This window comes from Scophthalmus maximus, chromosome 4 (genome assembly GCF_022379125.1).
Source record: "Scophthalmus maximus strain ysfricsl-2021 chromosome 4, ASM2237912v1, whole genome shotgun sequence".
Classification (NCBI taxonomy): Eukaryota; Metazoa; Chordata; class Actinopteri; order Pleuronectiformes; family Scophthalmidae; genus Scophthalmus; species Scophthalmus maximus.
The window spans coordinates 24,383,798-24,403,503 of NC_061518.1; the positions used below are offsets into that span (position 1 = coordinate 24,383,798).

Here is a 19,706-nt window from a genome sequence, read left to right on the forward strand (position 1 = left end):
CTTTGCTTCCCCTGGAGGCGTTTTAAAATGATCGATTTTTACATTATTTTAATCCAATGGACTGGCCTGTTATTGGAAAAAGGGGGGAGATGGATCTGGACGTGCAGGAATGGACATTGATCACTGAGAGGAGGGAGGTCAGGCTCTTTCCCCGAGGAGCCCGACACACACACACACACACACACACACACACGTATGCACGCACACAAACAGACGCGCACGTCGGCGAGCACACGCTGTGGCGGTGTGGGCGCGCACCCCGTGCACGCGAGTTGATTCCACTCCGCCGCTTTGCTGAGAAGTTCATTTCCGACGAGACTGAGACTCGCTGCATCACTCTGCGGATGCGTTGCACTCGGCTGTTTTTTGGGCAATGCGTGCGTAAAAAGAAAAAGAAAAGAAGGAAACACACGCCGGTTCTGTGCCGACATACCCTCACGTTGCCCCCGCGTCCCCTCGGTGCACGTGAGGTGCAAAGATTTGTCTTCATTATAACGAGAGGCGAGCGAGCCACCTGAGAGGGATGCGCGCGTGCGGCCTGCGCACAGTTTGCAGCAACTCATGGATTAAGCGGCGGACGCCGTGCGACAGCGGAAAACAACGCACGCCAAAAAGAGAGCGAGGAGGGAAACGAGGTGAGCGCGCACTCGAGCAGTAAAGAAGCATTTTCTTTTTTCCTGGGACGCGCACAGGCTGCCAGGCAGACAGACAGGCAGACAGACAGACGGCGCTGCCGACAGGAGGAGGAGGATACGCGCTGCAAACACACACAGACAAAAGTTCTCCCGCGTCGAGTTGACGCTTGATGCCGACGGATGACCGCGTTCCAAATTGATGGAAGTTGTGCATCATAGAGGGAAGAGAGGAGCGATATCCCCCCCAAGGAAGGAGAGTACCAATGGACCTCGGCGCAGCGCGAGCGCTTTAGTGCAGCGGAGCCTTTGAGATATCCAGTCATGATTTGGGTCGCGCTTCTACCCTTTTTGGTTTCGTGCGCAATCGGGAACAAGACTGCGGAGCAAGTTCCGTTCTTCCACGGGCATGTCTTCGAGAACTCCTCTCCGGGCTCCCGCGTCAACGGGCTGAGCGTCCCGTTGCGGCGGCTCAACTCGCAGAGACCTTGCGGCGCCGAGGGAGCCGGCTCGGCGCACTTTAAACTCCTGGGGGACGGGTGCGACAATTTCCGCGTCTTTGAGCACCACAAACGGGGACATATTTTACTGAAGACGTCTGGGGTACTGGACCGGGAGGAGCGCGCCGAATACACGCTGGGTCTGGGCTTGTGCTGCGGGCAATGCGCTGCGGCGCTCTCCCGGGGAGATGGAGAGGAGTCCCCGCTCTTCGCCGTGGTGGCGTCCATCAAGGTGGACGTCCTGGATACCAACGACCACCAGCCCACCTTCGCCGGTGCCGATGTGAAACTGAGTCTGGATGATGCCACCGCGCTCCGCACGGCCATCTACGCGGTCACCGCGCGCGACGACGACAGTGGCAAGAACGCGGAGCTGATCTACTTCGCGCTGCCCAAAAATGGGAGTTTTTACGCGGTGCCCAAAACTGGCGACATCCTCCTGGTGGACTCCATCCTCGGCCTGGAGGAGCCGATTAAATTTAAAGTGTTCGCCCGGGACCGCGGGTGGCCACCTCGTACTAGTCAGAGCATATCGGTGGAGATCAACCCCAGGCAGTGGCCCATCGTTCCCTCGCCGGACCCCCAGCCGGAGAAACGGAAACCTAACTCCCAAGTGCCTGCGCGGAGGTCCAGGTCAGTGCTGGAATCAGACAGTCCCGTGTTCATCAACGTGTCGGAGGATGCGGGGATCGATTCGGTGGTGGTGAACCTGAACCCGGTGAGGTTTCAGTCGGCCACGTTCGAACTAGTGGAACCCGACCTGGAGAGCTCGCCGGTCAGCGTGGGCCGGGACAGCGGGGATTTAGTCATATCGCGGAGACTGGACCGAGAGACGGAGCCTCTGTTGGAGATCACCGTCAGAGTTCAAGACAGACGGGGTGAGCGAAGCGCCGACCACGTGTGTGGTTGTGTGTGCGTGTTTGCGCGCGCGCGCGCGCGCGAGAGAGAGAGAGAGAGAGGTGTGTTTGTGTGATTGAGGGTGTGAAAAAACAGAGGGAGAGAGTTATCCAACACGATGGGTTGCGCGCGTATATTTCTAGTCTCCTGTGCCTTCCCCGCGAGACACGTTGCGCACTTCGTAAACATTATATGTCCTAAACTTTACGGATGACACATGTCTTACTGTCATTACATATTTCCACGCCTTTTTTGTTAAGTTCCTGACACTGTATCGTGTGCGTAAATGCGCACGGTTGGTCGGAGAGAAGGAGCGTCCCACAGCGCTTGATCCACATCGGTCCTGATGCTGTTGTTCCAAGTCAACTCTCTACCATAATCACGAGCATTCTACTTTGTGGGTATAGAGTAACAATGGAGAGAAAGTGACGCTGGAGAGATGTGTTGGAGTGCTTTATTCTCATGGATAAAACAAATTAATCAATAATTGTTTTTATATTGTTGCTGCAAAGTTAAAAAGGAAAAAAAAAATCCTACAACTTTTCCCCGTGGTGGGTTTCATGTGGGAATGAGGAGTTAGGAACCCGACATGAATGGGGGGGGGCATCTTTGTGGGATCACAGCAGGGATCACAGAGTGATATTGATCGGTGCTGATGATGATTCCTATAGTCTGGAGGAATTAGGGCAACGTGTGAAGCAGATACAGATGCTGGGATGTCAGGAGAGAGAAGCCGCTGTATAGCAACAGGTTAGATATCAGTAGCAAATGAGGCGGAGTGAGATGGGGAGTTAAGATTAAACCACATTCACATTCAGAAATATCTATGTGAAGGAATGATACACTGGGCTTCGTGGCTGTGAAACTGAGCACCAGAGAGCACGAAAACCCCAATACGTGTCCTCAAGGACGAGGTCGAATATTGAGTCGACACTTGTTTCTATATCTATACATCTGTTCACCTGTCCGTGTAGCTTGTCGAGAAGGAAGCAGTTCCACAGCTTGATCAATTTACACAGGGTAACAGCATTCGACTGGGGGGAGTGACCCGATCAATGTCGCCTATCGGTCGTGGTAATATAGGAACCATCCCGATGCAGGAAAGAAGCTGAGCCTGCTGTTGGCACACAATGCTAATTTACACTCTCAGTAACCGCATGCGGACTTGGCTTTTTGTCACATTAATTTCCATCTTAAACACTTTGGTATTGATGGAATGAAAAAAAAAAGGATACATTTACAGTGTCCAATGTGACACTTTGTCTACCTCACCTCGCAGTATTGCTGCCTCATCCTCAAGAGAGTCCTCATAGATCATCAGGAAACAGCTGTTTAGTGGGGCCGTCACTTTTTTTTCGAGGGGGAGTTTATTATAACATTGGGGTTAAAGTGCATCAAACCGTATGATGGAGTTTACCAGAGGGCGCTCACTATCAGCTTGACCTATCGTATGCCCTCTTGACCTCTCAGTGAAAGCCAGTAATGTTACGTCGTTTTGCGATGGAAATGGAGGAGACGAGCAAGCAAAGCCGTCCGGAGCGGACTGAGCAGCGCAGGGTGCGCGCAAGTACTTTTGGCAAAGTAAAATGGCAAAGTAAGAAGCCAAGATAAAGCCGGGTTGTCGAAAAAATCTCACCTGTTGCCTTTTCATCCAAGCGAGGCAGCGGACGAGGTACCGCAGACGTTGTTGTATGTCTGTGTGGCGGCTTTTGAATACATTCGAAATGAATTGCGTGTTAGACTCGGCGATAAAGCGATAAAGATAATCATCCCGAATTAACTTTTTCTCGATAGAAAGACATGGTCAATAGAACTCATTCCATCTGTGTTTGGACAGACAACACGAACGGAGTTACAGCCACGTCAGGTTAGGTTGACGAACACAGCACAGGGCGTATTGGAGAAGCAGCCGGCAGCAGCACGCGTCTTAATGTTTGGGCTACTGACATTTCTGTCGTCTAAAGAGACGACAGAAATGTGAACTGGTGCGAAGGCGTTTCCGAAGAAGACGTCCCGACGGACCCGAGGTCTAGGGATGCACCAATCCGACTTTTTCAGTTACGATGGCGATTCCGATGCTGGGGCCTTGTGTATCGGTCGATACCCGATAACGATCCGATATCATTGTTGATTTAAGGAACTACAAACCTCAACAGGACAAACATACTGAAGGCATTATACTGAAGGCATTGGGTGTGACTACACCTTTCTTTCCTGAGAAAAATGTAACAAGATTAAACAAATGAATGGAATGAACTATTAAATAAATTAAGGCAATGAACCATTTATTTATTACAAAAGTACAGAAAAATGTGCAACAGCAGCAATAATCTATGCATCAGCATTTATATTCAAGTAAATTCGGTCTTTTCAGGGAGAAATGCAAAAGTTGCAGCTGAAAATGAATTGGGCAAACATAGAAACAGTAATTATGTGTACAGTAATGAAATATTAAAACAAATTGTAACAGTACAAATGTAAACATTTGGTGAACTATTAAAAAAATACAAAATAAATACAAATGCTGAAGCTGAAACTGAATTGAGCTAACATAGTAACAGTATGCACACAGACACAAAATATAAAAAAAAATAGTAGCCAACTACTCAACATGATGCATTCCATAAGATTCCAGAACATTTAACATTATCTGCATTCTGTTTACAAAGTGCAAAGTGGAATTACAAATAACTTAACTCAATATGAGAATAAACCAGTAGTCTGGTCAAATACAAAAAAAAATAAAAAATGTAAACATAACTTAAGCTTCAATGACAGAATCTTTGTCAAGAAGACCAGCATCTCTGCTCTGTCTGCAGTCAGTCTATTCCTTTTCTCAGCCACAATGTTGGACACAGTGCTGAACAACCTTTCACTTTCGACACTGGTACAAGGGGCACAGAGGTGTTTATTGGCTGTGGCAGCAAGAACAGGTAGCCTATGTCTGTTGACATTCCAGTAATGCTATGGGTTGTCAGAAGCAGCAGTGGTTTTCTCAGTTAACAAAGCATTCAGCTGACCTTCAAGGCTTGAGCAGCTTGCAGCGTCTTCATCCTCACACTCCTCCAGAATTTGTTCAAATTCCTCCGTAAAGCCACTTTGCCTTGGAGCCGCTGCCGCTGCCGCTGCCTCTTGCTCTGGCTCGGTCTCTGCCTCCTTCCGAGGGACCTTCTCCGCCGGCTGCAGAATCTCTGTGTCTTCTTCTGCTGTGCTGCTCAATTCTCTCTGCTGAAGCTCCCTCAACAGTGCATCTTTGGCATGGTTTAGCAAAGGCCTCACTTCTAAAGTACCTGAAACAGGAATAGAACAGCTTCGGCTAAATGTGAAACCATTAATCAAATTAAAAAATCATGTTGATGACTGATGTGACTTCACAGTGAGACTGCTTAAAAAGATTGCACAAATGTATAGGCCTATGTATTAGCATTGGTATAATATAATGTATTAAATGTTCCACTCAAATGTAGGCATCATATCACATCAAATACCATGTATAATGTACTAGTAGGGCTATTGTATGTTATCTTCTAATGCCTTACCTGTCCTTGTACCTTGGGTCCAACACGGTGACGATGGCGCACAAAGGCTCCTGCTCTGTGTTGACAAATCGTCGGTTGACAGCTTCCAGTGGGGCTTTCTTCATCGTTCTGATGCCAGCGTCTGCCTCCCCTTCCCTGGACAGGGTGCGCCTTAAGGCCAGTTATAGCAGGAATTACATCTGCAGTGGAAGCGGTGGATGAGCTGACTTTTTCTCGTCAGCTCCTCAAACGGTTCCAACACAAGGCTGGGGTTCTCTAGCAAGCCCCACTGGTTAGCAGTCTATGTTGTCGGCGAATCAGAGTCGGCAACATGAGCTCCTAGGACGCGCTTCTGTTCCAGGAGTCTCTGGATCATCGAGTACGTGCTATTCCACCGTGTTTTCACGTCTTGCTGTAATCGTTTCGGTTGCATTTGCATCTGGACTTGGATGTCCTGTAGCTCGGGGTAAGCAAGGGGAGACTTTTTAAATGTTGATATCGGGGCCGATATCCGATCCTGATATCGGATCGGTGCATCCCTAACGAGGACATTGTTGAAAAGATGGGTCCCAGGAATTACGTAGTGTGGAAAGCATGTTCCCAAAACTGCTGGGCAATAAACTATTATTTTTTACCATCTGGAGCGGTGCCATCCTCTAAAGCGCAATACAAGACTTTACGGTCCCAGACCCAAGCGAGTGCTGGTGGTCCCCCGAAAACAACCGGTGTGATTCTCGCCCGCAACAACGACAGACCATAGTGTCCTCTTTCTCCAGCGCCATGCCTCAGGACAAAAAACTACCAAAGAGACACAGTGGTATTACAAGTGCAGTTGCCTACTTTATTGCAAAAGACGGGATGCCAGTACGCATGTTCGGAAATGTTGGATTCAAGTGACTAATAAAAATGATTTAATTTCAAAGTTCTAAAATTGGCCAAAGAATTTAGTTTAGTCAATTTAGTTTGTGTTATCCTGTAACACTTATACGTAGACATTTCATTTGTCTTGAATACAGTTGTGTAATATTCTACTTTGTCTTTGTCACGTTCAACCTCTGACAGAAAATAAATAATATTTAAACCAAAATGAACCTCATGATATCTTCACATCTCCCTTAGGAGTTAAAAAGAACCTTTGAGCTTGATATAACATCGATATCGAGTGATATGAAAATAATTATCGTGATAAGATTTTTTTTACCATATCTGCCAGGCCTAGCGTCTCATGTCAAATTAAGTGACTTCTGTTCATAGCCGGTGTTTGATTCTAAGGAGGCACTCAGGATGTTTGCCATCCAAATCCAAACAAGTAGAACAATGCTAATGAAAAGTGGTAATAGATGATACGTTTCCCATCACTGTCAAACTTACAAACACTAGTCGAACAAACAAAACACACAGGAGACACCTTGACTTCTAATATCTGTCTGAGGATGAGCTGTCACAATGACGGTGGCGGAGGAACAAAAACAAATCAAGGTTTTGCACCGAATTTTAAAAGATGTAAAATACCGCGCATGAGCGGCGGCGACAGTGAGTCTCTTCTGCGTCTTTATAAAAAGATGAAAAAGAGCGGCGCACAGGGAAATGCATTTTAACGTGTAATCCGGCTAAATCCAGATAGAATAACGATAAATTACATATTAAGTGTAAAATGGCTTAGCGTCTTTGAAGATTAGAGACACATCACGTACTTTTTGCTCATGTGGCCAAATCCCTTTTCTGACCGGCGCTGGTTCGGGTGATTGGATCTTCACTGCGCACCTCGTTTCCAGAATTTCGATGTGTTTTTTCGCTCCGACGGGATGCACGTTAATGCAAAGGTCAAAGAGCAGGGTCAGCGTAAATGTTTCCTAAATGGATTTTTTGGGAAGAAAAAAAAGAAGAAAATAAAAAAGCCCCAAATCCCTAATCTCCTGTGTGGTTCTTTTAGGAGTGTGGCGAGGGGTGTGTGTGTGTGTGTGCGGGGGTGGGCAAGTGGGCTGACCTGACTGTTTACTGCGTCGCGCCAAAAGACAAGCAAGTTTTTCATTTCCGGGCTTGGAAGCAGGTGGTGGCGGTGGGTGGGGGTCTCGGTGTCTACTGTGCGGGGAACACGGCATCCGCTCGGTTGTCGGCGGCTCAGCCGAAGTCCTTTAATCCATTTGGAGTGGAGAGTCCCGCTGGAGCCGCGACCTCCCTCCATCTGCTCGCATTATCCCTGTAATCCCATCTCATTCTCTCTGTCTGTCCCCCTGTCTCACTTTTCCTCCCTCTCTCTCTCTCTCTCTCTCTCTCTCTCTCTCTCTCTTACTTTCTTGCTCTTATTTTCACTCTCACTCCAGGGATTTAATTTAAGTGGAGGCACAGTTTAACACGGCGGGGGGGGGGGGATCCTTCGAAGGACGGTAGCGCCTCTCTGTGTGTGCGCGTGTGAGGCTGGCGGCATGAAGTGTTGGGATCTACAATCACTTTTCCTCTTCTGGTCTGCTCTCGTGGTGCACTCCACAAGTGCTGCTTCAGGAGAGTTGGAGTTTGGTTTCTGATCCCATTTATACGATATTGAGGAGAAAATAAAATGTAAGATAAGTTCACGCCCGCATAGTGACGACTCACCTCGCATCTGGTAAACAATTAAAGGTAAAAATAAATATAATTATACCCCTCTGCTTATTAAAAATATGGCCTAATATAAACCCGTGTGCGTTTGTACATGTAGCCTCTGTAGTCAATATTCTTCATTTTAAAAGTTATTCATATTATGCCAACGCCTGAGATAGCACCCAAGTGAGCGCGTCATTCATTTTCCATGAAGGTTCTTCCTCTCTTTTGTGACCCTGTTCTTTGACTCCTGTTTGGCATAATGAATAATGAAATGATGAGTTTGGTTAATTTGTTGAAGCAATCCTCTCATCAACCGATGACTCCTGTATTTCAGCGAGCAGGATGTGGCTAGAAATATTTTTGGCGTCATCATCCAGACTGCAGCGTCAGCACTCGTGTCGAAGACTTCCAAACAACAGCCAGATGCTAGGCCTCCCTCGCTGCTCATTTGCAATTGCGCGGCAGGTGAAACATGTTTTATTTAAACGTGAGCCAATTACATTAGTGAACCAAACCCCCCCCCCCCCCCAAAAAAAAAAACTTTAAAAAAAAACAAACGCTGAAAGATTCACAGAGCAAATGAGGTGTTGACTCCCAGTGGGATCAGCAGCACAAGCAAACCTTCACAGTACAGAGACATTTGCTTCAGTGTAATGTAAAATATATATACTTATATATACAGTTGTTTGACATCTGGCCTCATTCAGAGTGGTGGTCTGGGGATGTGCGTCAGAAATAAGGGGCGTAGTCACCAGAATGTAGCTGCCCAAGCCGGGACAACACGATTTGTGTTTCCTGCATTATTAATTCATGTGATTTTCATGATAAAAATATTACACGCATGCGTGAACACAATGACCAAAACTAATCGTGTGTAAAGGCTTCGCAGTCACTACAATGCACATTGAACGATGTAGCATCCAGACATTTGGCATCTCTAACAAACACACACGTGCGCGCGCGCCTGCCGTACATTCGACCACAAAATACGAGAATGTGCTTATTGTACGTTCCGGTTTGTCGAATTGACGCTCCTTATCCAGACAGATGGAAGTGAGGGACGCCTGTGAGCTGCATGTGTTAGTCATCATTTGTTTGCTGCGATGAAACGGGAGTCTGCCTCCCATTCGCTCTTTCAAAGGGCATAAATAGCACGTGTTTGCTCTCCTATGCGCACACGCACGCACACACACACACACACACACACGCGCGCACACACGCACACGCACGTGCACGCACGCAGCATGGTTAGCCGCATTAACCCACACAAATCCAATGTAAAGACACTTGAATGTCTTTCATGTCTCATTTGATTGCATTTGTCTTTCAAAATGCAATCAAATGAGGGGGGGGGTTAATCTTTTTAACCCCCCCCCTCATTTGATGAGGGGGGGGGGTTACACACACACACACACACACACACACAGTCAGCATGCGCACCTTTTGGTTCGTCATCTAAAGAGACTGTAGGTTCATCAAGGACTCCAGCGGAGTCCATGGGTTGTCTCTGCAAACAGCTCAAACGACCTGTTGTTACCGTGTGCGTTTGCTCCTTCAGGTTGGGGGACCAGCAACACCTCACAGTTGCTATTGTTTCTGTCTTCTGGGTCATTAAAAAAACATGGGAATTTAAAACTCGGCGCGCGGCCACCGCTGAAATCGTTTACCCTCCAGAGGCATTTCTGATTACTCTTTTCATTTGCTCTCATTTGCCGCGGAGAAACACTTGTCAACGTGAGTTTCCTTAACTCAGATTCAAATTGGTTTGTCCAAGTCTTTCACCTAAAGATTCGCCCACTGGAGTTGGCATGAATCCAATTTCTTAGCGGCAGTTACTCTCTAAAGTGTTGTGGAGTTGTTGGCGTTCGCAGGCAGAGTTCTCTGGTTGAATGCTGATGGAGCGTCGGTGGATTTTGGTTTGGCCTTCTTGCTCTACTACTACTTTGTCTTCATCCTCTTCTTTCTCTTCCGACTGCAAACAGTGATTATTTTCACTTTGGATTAGTCTTCTGATTATTCTTTTCCATTAACCGATTGATTTGTTTTTGGTTGATAAATATGCAGAAAACAGACATGCTGTCACATTTATTCAGAGCCCAAAGTGACACTTTCATTATGATCGTCTCATACAGAGAACATTTTACATTATCAACAATCAATCCGAGGTAAAGTGCCAAATCTTCAAAATTGGACAAACGGAAGCGATTAAATGTTTTGCCATCTCTGCATCCAAACAAATCACTTAGGCTAAATGATGAAAATGGCTGCCAGTTAAATTTTCTGTCAATCCAATAATTGCCGCAAATTTGTCTGTGAGATAAACGCAGGGCAGTAAAAAGTACGGTTTCTCTCTCTTTAGAAGTATTACTGTAAGTGGCATTCAAAGAAAACTATCGAGTGAAGTACAAACTCCTCAGGTTTGTACACAGTCCTTGAGTAAATGTAACCACGCTCCAACTCATCTCATAGTGAGAACTAAGCCAGTAAAGCAACTATGTTGCTATATTGCTTGCTCTGCTATTAAACATAGGATGAATATATGATTTTTCCTGTCCAACTAGCTGATATAACACTGGATGTAATTTCACACTGTTTCATCATGATATTGGGGCCGAGGGGTTGGGTAGGGGGATTCACCCAGGGGTTCCCCGACGGCTTGGTTGAAGAGCAGTTTCAGTGTATAGGATCAAACATGTTGAAAAACATAAAACACAGCATGTGTCTTTATTTTCCAGCATAGAGAAGTACAAGATCTTCTGAAGAAAACCTGACGTGTGCAGAATTTGCATTTGAAAAAAAACAACTAAAAACTGTCTGAATCATGTCCCAGACTTGACTCGAACATCTTGGGCCTTTGGCGCTTTTGCGTGGCAGTGGGAGCCGAACTTCGAAGACAACGGAAGAAAACAAAGTTGCGCGTGGGGTCGACCCATTGGGAGTTTAAACCGATTTTACTCTCAGTAACTGAAGTGGGAGTTGGAAAAGAATGCGTTGAAAAGAGTTGGGTTGGATTATGTGTGCATGTCCTGAATGAAGTGTCAACTTGAGTCTGGATGAATGAAGATAAAGTGTAATTTCAAATGCCATTAAAATGCAATGTAACGTTTTAGACGTACGAGTGTATCATATCTTGGCCCCCTGTAGTGCTGTTACACAGCCACGACATTGCGTTTTGGGTATTATTTCTCATAAAGTAAGACCTTTACTGTCCTCTCTCTCTCCCTCTGTCTGGCTTCTCGGGGGTTAAACATGATGAAAGTGATTTAAAAAAAAAAAAAAATAGACTTTTTTCTCTCTTTCCACCATCTGTCATTGCCCGAAACTCTGAAAGCATTAGCATCATTTGTCCCGGAATAACAGCGCTGTCGTCCTGTTTTTTTGTGTGTTTTTTTTTTTTTTTGGTGACACAGACCGGTTCAGCAGATTTGCGTCCAAATCCAAATGCATGGTGGAGGCCAGGGAGAGGCTGCCAACACTCTCGGAGTTTGGCCTGTTTGTTAAAGGCGGCTGTAGTCAAGTTAATGTGCTGATGATGATCTGCCGTTGTTCAGTAATAATTTACACAGTAATGACACCCATAAAAAAAACTGAAAATATCCCAGCTCTGGGTAGCACTAAACGTAAAGATGCTCAGGTAACCATGTCAGTCAGAACATTGCTATTTGGAAGTTTTTGAGTACACAAACTGAAAAAATTCCACATTCCAATAATGTTTGTTACAACCGCACACATTTGAAATAGCGTCGAGTAAAACATTTTTAGGTAGTGTTGGCGGGAGGTTTTGAGTATTGACAAGTGTTTTTAGTCTGGACTGAGGAACAGCAGCGATTCGACTTCAATAAATGGCCCTTCTTCTTCTGTAGGGGACCACAAAGAGTGATCATTTTTTCATGATGGATGACGATTTTTTCGATTTAACTAATTGATTGTGTGGTTGATAAATATTTACAAATTAGGGAGACATGCTGTATACGATTTCTAGGGCCCAAAGTTACACGTGCGTTACAAAGATTTTAGTCCAAAGATCAGTCCAAACCTCAGACTCATTGAAATCATTTGAACTCATTCAAATATTTCTAAGCAAAAGATGCAAATCTTAAGAGGAACAATGAAAAATTTTGTCATCTTTGCATAATGAATTGGGAATATCATTTTGTTTTGGTATTTGGTTATGAGCAAAAGCTAAATGTTGACTTATACTTGATGAAAAATTTAGTAGATCACCAGTGTTATTATGAATAAAAATTTTGCTAATAAGTATATATATATATATATGAAGCCCAAATATATATTTGGGCTTTTTGCCTTTATGAGATAGTGACAGTATCAGGGAGTATGCACATGCAATCTGGTCACTCCCATGTCTTTCCTGAAATGTTTGCCAGTTCGATTGTGCAGATGTAGACATAACTCCACTCAATACGTGAAGATTTGAACCTGCTGTTGACACTGAAGGAAAAGTCATGAAGCTATAAAGTAACTCTGGAGACCAAGGGTATTTATACAAATTGCATGGCAAACCATCTGGCAGTTGTTCAGACATTTCAGTCTGTCAGTCACCTTGGCATTCCGGGAGCAGGAGTGAAATACCACATCTCTATCATGAAGCAGGAACTGAACACGTCGCCAGAGGTGAAGGGAAGTGCAACATGTATTCTCACCTGGTTTGCGGCACTGCCTTCCTATGCTTGTTATCAGTGTCACGGAGCTGCATCTATTTGTGGATTCCATTCAGTGTGGAGAGACATGGATTCCTCTCACATTTTATGAGCAGAACGCACATCTCCATCTTAAGATGTGCTCAATAAATAGACGGCATGTGAAGACAGGTGAGGCGGCTGACTCCCCTACAGAGTGCTGAAGGGAGGATCAATGACAGGAGGCTGGCTAGTAAAGAAACACAATGTGATGTCTGTAACAGTAGCCCTGGGGGCTGCTGTACAGAGACGTGCGCTGTTAATCATCCAGACAGAAGAGATGAACCGCAGGGCCAGAGGCTGAAGGTATACAATAACTAATCCGTTCCGAGGGCGAAGGGTTGGTTTGAATTAGGTTTGAATTAAAAAGGACGCGCGGAGGATTGGGCTGTTCAACTACGATTAAACTAAACAGCCCATCATAAGACAAAAACTGACAAAGACTAAATAATGAAATACTGTGATAACAATGGAGTCGTTGAATGCGGTTAATAGAAATAGTGTGATAAATAGTTTGAGATATTTAAAAAAATAATGCTTCAGTCTAAAGTCTGGTTCTCTCTAAAGGTAACAAATCTTCCTACCATCATGTCCAAAGGACAGCTGGGCAAGTCGTTTCTCCCCAGTCTCCTTGTTTTTATGATAAGCTAAGCTAACTGTCCGCCTGCCCCAAAAGGGTCAAACCATTGTTCCTTGTCTAGAGAATTGGGAGAATTCACTGTCTAGTTCTATTTTAACAGAACTAGACAGTTCTGAGCTTTGAGAAAACTGTTCCTGTCACGTATTAACTTTGGTTTCATTAAAGTTAGTTTAATGATGTCCTTACAATCAGCATGGAAGTTTGCACAATTGCCCTGTTCTCAAAGGGACCAGCTGGAGAAACCACCAAAATGTGGAACTGCGCAGTGAAGCGAAAAGGTCATCGCGTAACACCAGTGCTCTGCGCTCAACAGACCCTGAAGCAGACGACTGTAAAAATACTAAAATAAAATACTTCCGGGTCATTTCAAAATTTAGGAAACCTCCTAAGCCAATTTGACGATTCAAACGTACCCCTGGTTTCAAAGAAGAGCCCCATAAGATCAACATCTGCTGCATTAAAGAAGCAAACAGCACTGCAGAATCATTTCACCGATCCATATATTATGGATTCACGCCAATGGAAGAACAGACAAAGCTGGATAGAAATATCAGTGATAGTTCCCAGTATTAAGTATTATTTTAGTCCATTTGAATTGTTACATCTTCCAAAAGAAAAAATATCATCATGAATAATTCATTGTGCCTGGCAGCAGCAATTTGTGCCAAGATCAATTTCAGTTCCTGAGCAATAAATTTGATTTTTTTAGCACGGCAGCTTACCTTTTTAATGGAATCCCGAGTGTTTTACAATGTTACCTCTGCTCCCTTTAATGCCAGCCTGGTGCCTTTTGAGTTACGGTCCGTCGTTTATGTGTTTTAACGCCAGCATCGTCGGCCATGTTGCCGTGTCATAATCAGCATATTTCAATGTTAGTACCAGTGCGGGGTTTGATTTACCGTGACCTTCTATCTTGTTGCTTAAATGTCACTAATGTAAATGTAAAGCAGTTAGTTAGATGGCGAGTGTCTTGCGCCTGCAGTTATTAATACCAAATCCATATAATCGTGGGGCTCCCAGAGCTTTCTCACTCTCTTTTGTCCTTTTTCATTTTCTCAGTCCAGCCCGTTTTTTAAAGATTATGACTTGGTATGAATTTCAAGCTGTTAGTATTTTATTAAAGAACATCTCTAATGCTAAGTGGCTCAGGAGGTGAAGCAGGTCCTTTTTTATGATTACGGTGTTTGCACTCCATTACATGTTGCACCTCCTCGGTTTAACACGGAGTACAGAAAAGAGCCGGTTGGTACAGTCACACACGGCTTATACCTAATAAAAGCAATTGTAAAATGGATGTTGGGTAACAACCAATCGAGGCAAGCTACTCTCCTTTGTTTGCACATTGAGTGCCCACGTAATACTTGAGTGATTTGAGAAGCCGGAAGATTAATTTCGACATATCATGGCATGTCATTATTGATTAATGAGTGCTCATAGCTACAGCGGGGAATGTAATTCAGAGGTGACTGGGGGCAGTAAGATATGGACAGGAACTAGTTGCATTGCACAGTGGATCTGCTCAACTCCTGTGTGATAGCGTGATGTGAATAGGGGTGGGAATCTTTAGGTACCTCACGATTCGATTTGGTACAATTTTCTACAAGTTTGACTAGATTACAAATAAAAGACTGCTTTCAATGACATTTTATGACATGCAGTAAATGTAAAGTAAAAACATGTAAATAAACATATATATGCATAATATTTAAGCATTAAGGTATGAGTGCTCGAGGAAAATTGTAGGTTTGGTCACAGGGAATTCTTAAGTGAACCTGAACTCACCAAGCAATGACAGCAGTCCCTGTGCGTCATCGCTCTTTACTGTCATTAATTTTTTTTTCTTGTTCCACTACAAATGCATTGGTATAACGTACATGTTTTTTTTTTTCTGCGTACAGAGCAGGGAAACGAGATTCCGATCAAAAGTGCTCACTCAGGTCGGATGCTAACATCACGTCTGAACAGGACCTAAGGTACCCAGTGTGTAATTTTTGCAATTTTCTGGCGGCATCTGGTGGTAAAGTTGCAAACAGCAACCAACTGAGCATCCGACAGGGGACACTTTATGGTGGCGCACCGCTAATTCCATTTCTGGTTTCCCTGGAAATTCAACGCAAATGCGTCGTATTCTGGACCGTTTTCTGTAAGCGTATTTAATGCTGTGTTCCATTATACCACGGAACTCTGACCCCGGAAGTCAGGGTGGGGATTTTTTCCCGACCTCCCGAGTGGCAGTGGAACCAGAACACAGCACAACGCGACATAACAAACATGGCGATTTACACGGAGGTCTGGTCCCCCTAATGTAACAATATTTAACTTTTTCAAAGTTGACAGGTGATAATACATATATGAACACACAAATATGGACAATATATTCAATTTCTGTGCATACGTTCTTCTAAATATTGCACACTGTAGCTTTAACCTTAAGGTTTGAGTGCTCGAGGAAACTGTGGAAATTGTAGGTTTGGTCGGCTCACGGCGGTTTGGCTGCGTTGCCAAAGGGAATTCTCAAGTGAACCTGAATTCACCAAGCGATGTCAGCAGTCCCCGTGCGTCATCGCTTTTTACTGTCATTATTTGTTTTCAAATGTTCTTGTTCCATTACAAATGCAATAACATAGCGTACGTGATTTTTTTTTTTTTGCGTACAGAGCAGGGAAGCGAGATCCGATCACAAGGGCTCACTCAGGTCAGATGCTCACATCATGTCTGAACCATTTCCCGGTTGCCCGCAGCGCTGGAAATTCAACGTGAATGAGACGTATTCTGGACAGTTTTCTGACAAACGTATTTAATGCTGCCTTCCATTATTTTTCCGACCTCCCGAGTCGCAGTGGAACCGGAACGCAGCACAGCACGACGTGGCAAACATGGCGATCTACACGGAGGTCGGGTCCCCCTGATGTGACTATATTTAACTCATTGAAAGATGACGAAAAAACAGTGGTCCTTTGCTGCAGGTGATTATACATATGAACACACAATTATGGACAGAACATCAAATTTCTGTGAATACGTTCTTCTAAATGTTACACACTGTAGCTGTAAACCACCTGGGCATGAAAAAAATGACGGTCAGTAGTCGGGAGTTTTTTCAAACACGAATAGGAGATTCAAAGCTTTCCTGAGAACCACGTGTCAAACCTCCCGTGGCAGGATCGTGGCAACATGTCCAAGAGCCTGTGGCTCTCGCTCAGAAGTACTTGTGCGGAGAAAAACCACATCATTAAAAAGAAGCTGGATGTTAATATATCGCTAGGCCTCTTTCCTCCGCGCCTCCTACTCCTCGGTGACGGCGCTCTGCTCTGGTTTAAGTCATGTCGCCTGCGTAGCTGCTCCCTAATTGAACTGTGCATTTCTGTAATATGGCCAGAGTAGCCGATTTATTTGTATGTGGGTAGAGGCCACAGGGCAGCTTCCTCACGTCCAGCCTGCCGTTCTGCCAGCTCTTGCTGCATTGGGATCAATTAATGTCTCTGTGTGTGTGTGTGTGTGTGTGTGTGTGTTTGTCTTCGTGTTAGTGCAAGTGTATATAAGGGAGGCCTAGTACACGTGTGCCTGGTGTCAGACCCCTACTGTCTTACAGCACCTCTTTTAATAGGCTGAGCTCACAGCAGAGCTCCTTACGGCTCTTCGTCTCCCTTGTTACTTCTCCTATCATTTTTTCTCTTCTGTTTATGTCACACACACAATTGCCTCCACTTGCCCCCCACGTGAAACATGTTTTTGAGTGTTATTCGATCCATCTTGCATCGACGTGTGTGTGTGTGTGTGTGTGTGTGTGTGTGTGTGTGCACACAGGTAATGGCTACATACAGCTTCTTCCGTGTACTCCAGGAAAATCAAATCTTTCTCACACGCACGCACGCACACACGCATGCACACACGCATGCACGCAGTCTGATCCGTTTTCCATATCTCATCCACCTTGCTTTCTTATCCTTTTTTGCCTTATTCATCCCATATAATCTCTTCCTTCTCTTCTCTCCCTGTTGTTTAACGCTCTCTCTTCCATCCTTTACTGCTATCTCTCCCGCCGTGCACACAGCCGTTTTCATATCACATTCCCATTTTTCACTTCTTGAGCCCCTGTCCCCGCCCTGTTCTTCCCACAACATTACATTTTTCCCCACAGCCGTTGATGTATGCCCGCTTTATACACCTTTATTTTCCCGACTCATTCTTTCAGTGTCACATTTTTTTTCTTCAACGGAGACTCATTTCTTTCTCTCTCTCTCTCTCTCTCTCTCTCTCTCTCTCTCTCTCTCTCTCTCTCTCTCTCTCTCTCGCTGGCTCGCTCTCTGGCTCATGCTATCAATGTGAGTGATTGTGCAATCCCGCGGCGTGTTAAAGACATGACGAGACTGTCAAACAGATCAATAGACGGTGTCTGAACATGACGCCTCTGTCCACTCCCCCAACATCCGCGCAAGTACGCTGGTGAATGAATGCAGTAAAAAAAACACAAAAAAACCCCACGTGCAGTCAGAAGTGCATATACACTCGTTGAAGACATTCGTGTGGGCCGCCCAAACAGGGCCAGTGATTGGTGTGTGACTTAACTGTGACTGATTTCCTGTCTGAACCAGACGGAGTCAGTTCATCTGATTAAAGAAGACAAGCTTGAGAATTAAAGATTGGAAGCCAGTCGCTCTGTCTATGTGCGCCCACACGCACACACACACACACACACACCGACACACACCGACACACACACACACACACACACACACACACACACACACGTCTTACTGATCTCTTATCTATCCACTCGAGTGGGGACCACTGCAGTGGAGCAAAGCATCACAGTATTACAGTCAGGGCGCGAAATGAACCTCAAGTCAAGCAAGCGCACAACGCGGGTAGATACGCAACGCTGACAGGGAAAATGTTTGCACCAAATAAGTCATGTAGTGAAATATTTATACTCTCTTTTTTTAGCTATGGGCACACTGCTTCTGCCGTCGTTTTTTGTCTAAGTAACAATTTGTCTGACATAACAATCATTACCGAAAACAACACAAAACAGGAGACAATAGCCAACCTTGCAACGAAGAGGTCAACTGTAGAGGGAGCTTGATAGAATTACTGTGTTAATCACTGATCAGCATATTAGGATAATTAGGATACTTGTTGCTTCAAATTTTCTTTGGCCTCTAAGTGTATATTCAACATAATCCGCAAAATACTGAAACAAATGTATATATGAGATGTGACAATGCTCCCCGTACTTTCCGGGGTTTGTTTGCGTTAGCATTATGTTACAATCCACATCAAAAGCATATGCAAGTTTTAGCAAACACGCAGCCAAAAGTCCGTGTCAGTAAGCTTCATCATGTTGCAGGTTGGGAACTTGTCAAATTGTGCGTCTCTCTGCTCGTACTTACTGTTGGTTGTTCCTTTGTTCAGAGCCACCATGCGGGGGAAAATGTTTGAGAGAGGCCCGTCTAGCATTTCCTGGTTTTAATGGTGTTGATGATGTCATCGCTGACATCATGGGTTAAACCAACTGGAGAGCTGTTGCTTTTTAGTGGGATTGTTTAGTTTGGTTGTTTGTTGCTTGTTAATATAATGTGTTGAGAAACTTACCTTTGATTTATTGAATAAGTGCCGTAATGTACCATCCACAGAATTTATGTCATTGAAGTCGTAAATTTACGAGAAATACAAACTCGGATATTCTCTGAGATTAAAGTCATAACTTTACTTAATTATTTACGAGAAAAAACGTACAAATCGACGATTGTTTATTAAGGAACTACAATCGCTTTTTTTTCCTAGAAAAGCAATATTTCAATCTGCTCTGTCTACATGCAGTCGTTTGTATGAGTTGTTTTCTTAAAGCCCCAATGTGTAATTTTTGTACTTTTCTGGCGACATCTGGTGGTAAAGTTGGAAACCGCAACCAACTGAGCACCCGACAGGAGGGGACACTTTATGGTGGCGCACCGCTAATTCCATTTCTGGTCTCCCTGGGAAACCTCGGAACTCGGACCCCAGAAGTTCGGGCTGGTGTTTTTTTTCCGACCTCCTGAGTCGCAGCAGAAACGGAACGCAGCACAACACGACGTAGCTAATATGGCGACTCACACGGAGGTCTGGTCCCCTTAATGTCACTATATTTAATTGATTCAAAGTTTTAAGAAAAACCATCGGTTCTTTGTTGCAGGTGATTATACACATACGAACACACTATTGTGGACCATATATTCAATTTCTGTGAATAATACGTT

General features: G+C 44.7%; 1 protein-coding gene across 1 annotated transcript in view; it reads left to right on the plus strand.

The window, feature by feature from the left end:
- Positions 1–213: 213 nt before the first annotated feature.
- The window catches only part of si:ch211-186j3.6 (neural-cadherin), a 290,314-nt gene continuing 270,821 nt past the window's right edge, over positions 214–19,706 (plus strand). The window contains exon 1 of the mRNA XM_035627332.2: positions 214–2,010. Coding sequence (XP_035483225.2) covers positions 957–2,010 — 1,054 coding nt within the window. The 5' untranslated portion in view covers positions 214–956. The remainder of the gene's footprint in view (positions 2,011–19,706) is intronic.